Source organism: Cervus elaphus, chromosome 13 (genome assembly GCF_910594005.1).
Source record: "Cervus elaphus chromosome 13, mCerEla1.1, whole genome shotgun sequence".
NCBI classification, from domain to species: Eukaryota; Metazoa; Chordata; class Mammalia; order Artiodactyla; family Cervidae; genus Cervus; species Cervus elaphus.
In genome coordinates this window covers 28,010,273-28,020,875 of record NC_057827.1, presented here as the reverse complement: position 1 = coordinate 28,020,875, position 10,603 = coordinate 28,010,273, and the positions used below count along the sequence as shown (strand labels likewise).

The 10,603-nt window shown below is 44.8% G+C and overlaps 1 protein-coding gene across 6 annotated transcripts in view; it reads left to right on the top strand.

Annotated features, from left to right (window-relative positions):
* Positions 1-10,104: 10,104 nt before the first annotated feature.
* Positions 10,105-10,603, top strand: part of SH3GL3 (SH3 domain containing GRB2 like 3, endophilin A3) — a 107,185-nt gene continuing 106,686 nt past the window's right edge. For 5 of the 6 annotated variants that reach the window (XM_043921949.1, XM_043921944.1, XM_043921946.1 and 2 more), the window contains exon 1: positions 10,105-10,526. In XM_043921949.1, the coding sequence (XP_043777884.1) occupies positions 10,482-10,526 (45 nt within the window). In that variant the 5' untranslated portion in view covers positions 10,105-10,481. The remainder of the gene's footprint in view (positions 10,527-10,603) is intronic. The other variant, XM_043921947.1, reaches the window with a different exon arrangement.

The window sequence follows — 10,603 nt, the reverse complement described above, 5'->3', positions numbered from 1 at the left end:
GCAAACAAAAAAACTGGCAAAAAATTAATCTCCAAAATACACCAGCACCTCATGCATTCAATACCAGAAAAATGAACAACCCAATCAAAAAGTGGGCCAAAGAACTAAGCAGACTTTTCTCCAAAGAAGACATACAGATGGCTAATAAACACATGAAAAGATGCTCAACATCACTCATTATTAGAGAAATGCAAATCAAAACCACAATGAGGAATCATCTCATGCCAGTCAGAATGGCCACTATCAAAAAGTCTACAAACAATAAATACTGGAGAGGGTGTGGAGAAAAGGGAACCCTCTTACACTGTTGGTGGGAATGCAAACTGGTATGGCCAACTATGGAGAACAGTGTGGAGATTCCTTAAAAACTGGAAATAGAACTGCCATATGACCCAGCAATCCCACTGCTGGGCATACATGCTGAGGAAACCAGAATTGAAAGAGACATATGTACCCCAGTGTTCATCGCAGCACTGTTTACAATGGCTAGGACATGGAAGAAACCTAGCTGTCCATTGGCAGATGAATGGATAAGGAAGTTGTGGTACATATACACTATGGAATATTCAGTTCAGTTCAGTCGTTCAGTCGTGTCCTACTCTTTGTGACCCCATGAACTGCAGCATGCCAGGCTTCCCTGTCCATTACCAACTCTCGGAACTTGCTCAAACTCATGTCCATTGAGTCAGTGATGCCATCTAACCATCTCATTCTCTATCATCCCCTTCTCCTCCTGCCCTCAATCTTTCACAGCATCAGGGTCTTTTCCAAGGAGTCAGTTCTCATCAGATGGCCAAAGTATTTGGGAGAAGGCAAAGGTGGGATGATTTGAGAGAATAGCATTGAAACTTGTATATTATCACATGTAAAATAGATGACCAGAGCAAGTTCGATGCAGGAAGCAGGGCACTCTTACCTGGTGCTCTGGGACAACCCAGAGGGATGGGGTAAAGAGGGAGGTGGGAGGGCAGTTCAGGATGGGGGGATACATGTGCACCCGTGGCTGATTCATGTCAATGTATAACAAAAACCACCACAATATTATAAAGTAATTATCCTCCAATTAAAATAAATTTTAAAAAAAGAACAAATGGGAGATTTTTGAAATACCAAATGCTAAGCACCTTTTTGCAACATTTGTAAACGCACCAAATACTACATTTAAAGGAAACCACAATTTCTTCTCACAAAGGCAGTGGAAAGAGAATATGAAGTCAATCTGAGGATTGACTTCTCCTCTGAAATAAGGGGGCTAATAGGAAAATGGGGGCTTTCCAGGTGGCTCAGATGGTAAAGAATCTCCCTGCAATGCAGGAAACCAGGGTTCTTTCCCTGGGTTTGGAAGATCCCCTGGAGAAGGAAATGGCAACCCACTCCAGTATTCTTGCCTAGAGAATTCCTTGGGCAGAGGAGACTGGTGGGCGACAGCCCATGGGGTCGCAAAGAGTCAGACATGACTGAACGACTAACACACACACACATAGGAAAATGGGTGGAAAACACTTTTTAGCAGCCCGACAAGCATTCTTTTCTTTAAAATTGAATGTCTGTTGGGGGTCTTTTTAGAACGATCCTATGATCTATAATTCCATAATTATTACCTCTAAGTCCTGAGAATCGATGTCTTAATGTCCTTCATTGCTTCATTTAGCACATATTATAAAAGGAATCTGACATTTTTCCCCTGGGGGAATGGGGACACACTTAGAGCATTAGTCCCAGTAGGTGCCTGGAGCAGACGCGCAGAGGAGACGTGCAAGCTTGGACTGCTGGGGTCCAGGGTCAGAGTCTCTGGCCAGGGAGGGTCACAGACTTCTCTGCAACTCCATGAGCAGTGATCAGAAGAGGAAGAAACCATGTGTAGTAACGATACTAATGAGGCTGTCTTGTGCACTTAACAAAGCTGTTCCCTGAGTCCTGTCACACCTGTGAGGTCACTGTTGTCAACCTCATGGTCCACGAAAGGACCTGGGGAACTTGCAGGTTCAAGGAAAAGGCCACAGACAGATAGGAGTTCTCTGTCCCCCACGGCAGCACTGCTATGGATCCCTGCCCAGATGGCCCATGGGAGAAGCTGGTTTCCTATGCTCCCTCCCTCCGCTGACCCTCCTGGTAGGATTCCTGGCTCTTAGTTCAGTCTCTGAGCGCAGAACTGCCGCCCACCAGGCCGTGGGAGTCAGTGCTGGCAGGACCCTTGTTCACATCAGCTTGGACGTGCAGCACGAACATGACCCCTCCCATCTCCTTGGCTTTCTAACTGCATCTGCCTGGACCACAGCTCCTCCCTGACTGCTTCACCTCAACACACAAGTGAAAGTGGTAGTCGCTCAGTCCTGTCTGACTCTTTGCAGCCCTATGGACTGAAGCCTGCCAGGCTCCTCTGTCCATGGGATTCTCCAGGCAAGAATACTGGAGTGGGTTGCCATTCCCTTCTCCAGGAGATCTTCCTGACCCAGGGCTCAAACCCAAGTCTCCTGCATTGCAGGCAAATTCTTTCCTGTCTGAGCCACCAGGGAAGCCTCAACCACAACTTCTTACTAAATAGAATACATTGCTTTGAGTCTTCATAGTCACGTATTCACTAAATGAATATGTTTATGGAGGGGCTCTAGGCCTCCACATTGTCTTCTGGTATTGGGAGCATGGCAGGAAATAGAGTAGAATACTCTTAGCCTTCTGGGGCTGCTCCATACAACACAGTAGCCACTAGTCACGTGTGGCTATTTAAATCTTAATTCATTAAAGCTAAAGTAGAAATTGAGAGCCACTGTGGCCACTTTTTAAGTGACTGATAGCCACAGTTGGCTAGTGGTTCTCGGATTTGGACAGCACAGGTAGAGAACATTTCCATCATCATGGAAGGTTCTATTAGAACTTCTGTCCTACTGCCATAGAACTTAAAAAAAAATGTTTTTTAATTTAAATAATTTTCTGTAAAATTAAGATTTATTTGGCTCATGGGATCTTTCATTGCAGTGCGTGGACTCTCTAGTTGTGGCACATGGGCTTATTAGTTGTTCTAGGCATGTGGGATCTTAGTTCCCCAAAGAGGGATTGAATCTGTGTCACCTGTATCGCAAAGGCAGATTCTTCATCACTGGACCACCAGGGAAGTCCCTGCTGTAGAGCTTTTATTCATTCTGGTGGTGGAGTTGGATAATACAAAATTAAAGATTAGATATTATTAAAGTATCAGGCATCTAGAATAAAGAGCTATGGAGGAAAAAATAAAGGGAGGAAAGGGAGATAGAGAGTAATGGAATTGGGATGCTGGGGGCTGCTTAGTAACCACTGGCTCTGCTGACTACTTCCTTTCTTGAAATTCCTCCTTTGATACCATGACCACCATCCTCTATTTATTATTCTGCTTCCTCTCTGGATAATGTCTTAGTGACAGAGCAGCCCTTCTTGAGAGTCTTACACAATAAGAACTGCAAGGCAACGCTTGATTAGCCAAAGTCCCAGAAGTGACCCAGAATCTCAAGGTTTCCAAACTCCAGCAACATTTTTTGCACTCAGCACCATTCAGATGAGCTGTTGTGACAAGACTAGAGGTGCTAGTATGCTCTTAAAAAACTGAAATATAAGTAAACGACCTACAACTAACCACCATCTGATAAAAGTTCCTAAATGTCCATCTCGCCCACTTTTCAGAAGCACCACAAGGGGGCAGCAGTGGTTTACAAAAGCCACCAGGGCACCTCTCACTAATTGCTCATCTCTGGCATTTATTTCAAAATAAAGCTTGTGGGGTGACATGTGAAAATGAAAACTGCACTATGCAGTTAACAAAGACTAATTAGAATTTCACCATGACCTAGAATGCAAACTGAACGTTTTTAGAGTGTAGAATAATGGAGTCATGTATTGTGTATAACCATGAGATGGATTAATTCACCAGTTAATTACATTTACTGTCACTGTTTGTTGATTGTAGCCCTTCATCCAATCCTCATTTTGAAGCACACAAGAATACTTCAGTGTTTTTCCTCTCCATTTTAAAATGGAAAGATTTCTCTGGCCTTTTCTTGAACTGATCAATTGATTCTCCATCAGCTTCGTGTAAAACAAAAAGTGAAGAAAATCTATACGTTTGTTCCCAGTTGTGGTCTTGCAAGTTCAAGGCAAATTGCCACGGTGAACATCTGGGATTCATCATATCTGCTCTGTTACCTCATTGATGGGCACATGTCTTTTCCACATGTGCACAGTGAAAGACCTACGGAGTTACAAGGAAAACAAAATCATAGCATGCTCTCAACTTGCTGCTGCAAGCAGGTATGTGGAGATATTAAACTGGGAGAAGGAATGCTTCTGGGTCAAGTTTATCTAAATACTTGGCATATTGTACAAATGCCATTTCATGGGCCAGAGTGCCACCCTTTCATGCACGAGTAACCCACAGTGCCTCCCCAAAACAGAGTCTGGGTGAAAGATGAAAAAAAAAAAGAGAGTAAAGTTGGAAATTGAGAGGCCATGGTTAAACTAACACTTTAGGATTATTCAAGACTGATGTGTTTGAACTCAGCTCTCCAAAGACAGCCAAGAACTGCAGTCTCAAGCTTATATCATGCCTCAGGATTCATGTCATGGAATTCAAGACAAATGGTAGACATAGATCTATGTCTCTTTGACACTCCCTCACTTTTTATAATATTGTTCTCTAATGACCATGGGCAGTGGGAGCAATTATAACTATGCTCCATAAATGGCAATTTACATTTAGAACTGTTCAAGTCTTTGATGCACTAATTTCACATCTGGGGATCCGTTCTAAGGAACTATTTCTAAATACAGAAAGAAGTTCTAATATGGAAAAAGACCTTTCATGTAGCATTATTTAAGTGATGAAAAATTTGGGGTAAAATCCTTTAAATTAGTAGTAATAGGAAACGATCAAATATAATTTGACACGTCTACATAATTGGTTATTAAGTTGTCATGAGAATAATGTGTGTGAAGACTAGACTGTAGAAATGCTCACATAATTAAGGGAATAAAGAAGAAAATAAAGTAGTATGCATAGTCATGATCCTGCTGTGTTTAAATTTTGCATAGAAAAAGGCTGTGAAAGGAAAACATGCCTAAATATTAAGAGCAGTTGCTTCAGTGGTGATTCCCAAGGTAAAATTTCCTTCTTTTTTTAAATATATTTTTTATGTGAACTAATATTAAAGTCTTTACTGAATTAGTTATAATATTGTTTCTGTTTTATGTTTTGGTCTTTTGGCCACAAGGCATGTAGGATCTCAACTCCCCAACTAGGGATCAAATCCACATCCCCTGCACTGCGAGGTGAAATCTTAACCACTGGACTACTAGGGAAGTTCCCTTCCTTTTCACTTTTTGATAGCTTCAAATTGTAGGTGTTACTGTGTCACGGAAAATCTATACTTGTGAAAACTTTTATTTTGAATTTAAAATAATTTCATTATTCTCTTATCTTAGAATTTCTGTTTAAGTTGTCTTCTTCTCTCCATCTTTCCTCCCTTACTTAAAAATCAACATCCTGCATCCCAGTCTCAAACTGGTTCATTTTCTATTTCAGACAAAGGAAAGTGGACCCACTCTGGTCTCTGGTGGAAGCTTCTCAGCTGGCTGGGGCTAAAGCGTGAGCTGGTTTAAGTTGACGGAGGTGACAAGATGACCCTAGTCCAGGTGCCCTGACTACTGCTCATTCTAGTCATGCTGTGGCTTCCCTAAATGTTTAATTATTGATGCTGAGAGAGAATATAAAGTCAAATATTTTATAGAACAATGGTAACCACTAGTGGGTAAAAACTGAGTATATAACTTCCAAAAATAAAGAAGGAAAAGCAAAGAAAACCTTTGAAACAAATAGATACTAGTTTTAAAAGGAGCTATTTTTTTTTTAAGTTATTTATGTGGCTGTGCCAAGTCTTAGTTGTGGCATGTGGAATCTAGTTCTCTGACCAGAGACTGAACCTGGGCTCTCTGCATTGGGAGTGCAGAGTCCTAGCCACTGGGCCACTAGAGAAGTCCCAAGGGAGCTATTTGAAGGGAGGTAGGGACAGATAACATGCATGATGGGATAATATTTGGAGAAGTTAATCAATAAGCTTCCTTTCCTGTCAATCCCCCGCCCAAGGCTCTTCTGCTCCTGCCCACATAGACAGATGTGTCGCTCATGACCGGGCCAGGCGTGAGGACTGCCTAATTGACAAGCTGGCCTGATCACAAGACAAGAGAGATGTGAATGTGCATTGTCCTCTGTGGACCAGGGAAGGGAAAGGAGAAGAGGGAGCCAAGTACTATAAAGAAAGAAACACAGGAGAACACCCAAACCTCTGGCAAAACATGGGCCATCTGTCCAGAGTGCCATGACAGCATCTCTCTTGTCATGGACCTTGAAGATCATCAAGAGCCCAAAGATCCTTCAAATTAGGGTGATGCTTGTTTGTGCCTCAAGACTCTCCCATTGGTTTCATTCTATGCAGACAACTCTGTCAAATAGCCCCAGACATCTGTATTCTCTTCTCTCAGCAGACTGAGGAGCTATGGGCCTTTGGGCCCTGAAGGGCTGATGGTGATGTAAAAGGCAAACCTTGAATTGGCCAACATGACTCCAGTTAGTGGGACTTTGAAATCTCCCTCTGAGCTAGGAACTTCAGTAGAACACATGCTTCCGCTACCCATGAACTTAAAAACTGTACCCTAGAAACTGAGACTACCCAGTATTTCTAACCTCTGTGGTACATTTATAAAATGTCACATAATAGACTATGTTGAAAGAAAAGAACTTAAAGACATGTTTGACAATAGTACTACAAGTCTCAAATTTCATATACCATGAATAAGAAAAATCAAACCACCTAGAAAAGGTTTTTAAAAATTGTCCTGAATAAAATTTGGATCAAAGTGTAATTTCCTCTTTGTAACTGCAATTACAAATTTATTTAGAACACAAACAGAAGAGCTATATTATATGATGAAAACAAAGTGTGAAACCAAAGCCATATCAAGGAGGAAAATTCATAGCTTTACATATGCTGACTATAAAACCAGAAAGTATAACAAATAAATAAAATACATTCAACTGAAGGAATCCCCAGATAAACATTAGTGGGCATTCGTGTTTTGTTTGTAGGCAATTGTTTTTGGCTGCTTAGCTTCTGAAGCTTCTTTTCCTATCAGGGGAATCCACCATGATGTTGGTCTTGGACATGGAGAGCTGGGGCAGAACATCTAGGCTTGGTTGATCAGATGCTGCTCCCTGGAACTAGAACTCTGAACCTGGAATGAGTGCCTAAAAGAAACAGAAGCAGCTTAGTGGTCATTCTGGTAGCCACAGCCTGAACATGTGGTGCAACCAGCACATCCCAACAAGCTGGGGATCTGACCACTCAGATTCCTAGTTTCTGCTCATCCCCCGACCTGGTTCCCTACAACCCCTGAACACCTGGGCTGCATGCTATCCTTCTCCAGTGTATTTTTCTTCCCGTCTAGAGTCATTTTCTACTGTGAATAACTTCAATCCCCTGAACAAAACAGAAGGAAAGAATGTATAATAAAGACATAAATTAATGAGAGGAAAAAAAAACTATAGCAATGATGAAAAAACTCAAGAACTGTTTTAAACAACCAATAAAACTGGCAAACTTCTGAGACTTATCACAGAAAAAAATTAAGAAAAGTCACAAATGCTTGTATGAAGGAAAAATGTATATGAATGATTCTGAAGTTAAGAAATGATGAGACTATGATGACAGTTCTACACTTGATAAAATTAAGAGATCAGTTACCAAAATTAACTGAACTGGAGTGTGCTATCAACCAAGGGGAAAAGGCTAAAAAGTTTTATTAATAAAAAATTCAAACCCCTCCCCCCCTTCCTAAAGGGCGCAGAGTCAGACTGACTTAAGGAGAAATTCCTTCAAACCTGTTCTGTTTACACGACTCCTGGACACAGAGAAAGAAGGCAGGTGAGCCTCTTCCAGGTGGCCCTGGCCCCTAGTTGCCCTTGTCCTGGTAGCAGTTCCCCTGCTGCTGAGTGGAGGTCAGCCTGTCGTATGAACAGGTTGTCTTGCTATACTCTTTGGACCTAGCTGCTACAACCCTCACACCTAGTTATCTGTCTGTGGCTGCTGTCAGCTGTATGTAGGTCATTCGAGCACTTGCACAAGTCATGCTAATTAACCCTCTGGATGGCTGCCTTTATCTCCTTCACTAGGTTCCTTCATTACCTCCCCTATCTGAGGAAGAATGCTCCCATTCCCACCCTTCAAAGGGAAAGTGAGGGAACTTAGGCACAGGGAGATTTAGATACTAGTCCATGATTCTCACTAGGATGACCTCAGGAATAAGAGAGTTGGGAGCTAATGTCAAAGAAGAGGCTGTGTGACTTTTATCCTGGAGAAATGCAGATATCAGGAGTGGATGCCAGGGAACAGGTGTAAACCGGGGCTCTGAGAGTCTCTTGGACTGCAAGGAGATCAAATCAGTCCATCCTAAAGGAAATCAGTCCTGAATATTCATTGGAAGGACTCATGCTGAAGCTGAAACGCCAATACCACCTGGCCACCTGATGTGAAGAACTGACTCCTTGGAAAAGACCCTGATGCTGGGAAAGATTGAAGGCAGGAGGAGAAGGGGATGACAGAGGATCAGATGGTTGGATGGCATCACTGACTTGATGGACATGAGTTTGAGCAAGCTCCGGGAGTTGGTGAAGGACAGGGAAGCCTGGTGTGCTGGGGTCACAAAGAGTTGGACACGACTGAACAACTGAACTGAACTTGGGTCATCCCAGATGGGATCTGTTGAAGGTGTAGAAAGAGGAACTTCTTTCTTTTAGGTGGAGACTGGAGGAGGAATATGCTTGTTTCTTTCAGTGTTAGGTGCTGCTAAAAGTGGTTTCTAAGTCTTGGGGGCCCTAGGGAATCTTTGGGGGTTTCCCTGGTGGCTCAGATGGTAAAGAATCTGCCTGCAATGGGGGAGACCTGGTTTCTATCCCTGGGTTGAGAAGATCCCCTGGAGGAGGGCATGACAACCCACTCCAGTATTCTTGCCTGAAGAGTTCCCGTGGACAGAGGAGCCTGGTGGGCTACAGTCCATGGGGTCACCATGAGTCAGACATGACTGAGTGACTAACTCAGGGGCCTTTGGAGGCCAGCTTCCAGCTCAGATGGCTGGCCTGTTGGGCACAGGTCTGACTCGAAGGTCAGTGGGATGCTTCAGATCCCTGGCTAGGCCTCCATGTACATGGGTGCCCTGTAGCTGACACAGTTGGTAAGAATTACTGAGGGAGCTGGTCTCCTGGGGTGAGTTCCCCTGGATACAGAGAGCTTCCTTTAAGGCTCCTTGGAGACAGCTGCTCTTAACATAGTTGACAGTGGGCTAAGCACTGTATTTAATAAATTACCTGGTAACCCTTGGGCTCCTAGAAGGCTGGATTGCACCCAGAGCATCCAGTGGGTTGAGAAGAAACAGACGTGCTGCCCACAGACCAATTCCTCCTATTCTGTGTCCTGTTACCTTTCTTTCCCCTTAAGCGTATTACTGTTCCTGGGGTTTAAAGGGAAGAATGCTGCAGTGCTTTGCCATTCCCTTCTCCAGTGGACCGTTTGGATGGCAAGGAGATCAAACCAGTCAATCCTAAAGGAAATCAGTCCTGAATATTCATTGGAAGGACGGATGCTGAAGCTGACGCTCCAGTACTTTGGCCGCCTGATAGGAAGAGTCGACTCATTAGGAAAGACCCTGATACTGGGAAAGATTGAAGGCAAGAGGAGAAGGGGACGACAGAGGACGAGTTGATTGGATGGCATCACCGACTCAATGGACATGAATTTGAGCAGGCTCCAGGAGATGGTGGACAGGGAAGCCTGGTGTGCTGCAGCCGGACACAACTGAGCGACTGAACAACAAGGCGTATTACGGGGCTCCTGCATTGCAGATTCTTTACCATCTGAGCCACCAGGGAAGCCTGTATTATGGGGGGTGTGTTCCTTTTTAAAAACAGAAACCTACCAAAAATGCCCCTGAGAGCTGCGATATTGCCCAAAGCATAGAGAGTTGATTCCTCCGTCCCATCCAGGGCAGTCCTATGGCCAGAGGCATCCGGTCCCACGCCCTGCAAACAGCCCTGTATGGCTCTGCTCTCCGGACCCGGGGACATCCCTATGCCGCCCAGCTTCGCAGGCCCATTTTCGCAGCAGCTCCAGTCCTCCCGGGTCTCCACGCAACAATGAAGCGTGGGCGGCCCCAGCGGCTTCATTTGCATATCTCCGCGGCTTGGCCAATGGGCTGCGCTGGGGCTTTGGAACGCAGTGTTGCCATCGGCGTGCGCGCGTGTGTGCGCGTGTGACAGCGGCTGTGGCCGTGGCCGTGGCCGTGGGAGGCCGGCCCGGCGGAGCCCAGCCGCACGGGGACCGGCCCCGGCGCCCGCTCCCCCTGCGCATCGCGGCCGAGTAACCCGGCCGAGTCCAGGGACCAGCAGCCCCGGCCGCCGCGCCGTCGCGATGTCTGTGGCGGGGCTGAAAAAGCAGTTCCACAAAGCCAGCCAGGTAGGGACGCACGGAGGAGGGAGGGAGGAGGGCTAGGGGAGCCGCGGTCCCCTCGAGGCTCCGGGGCCTCTGAGACT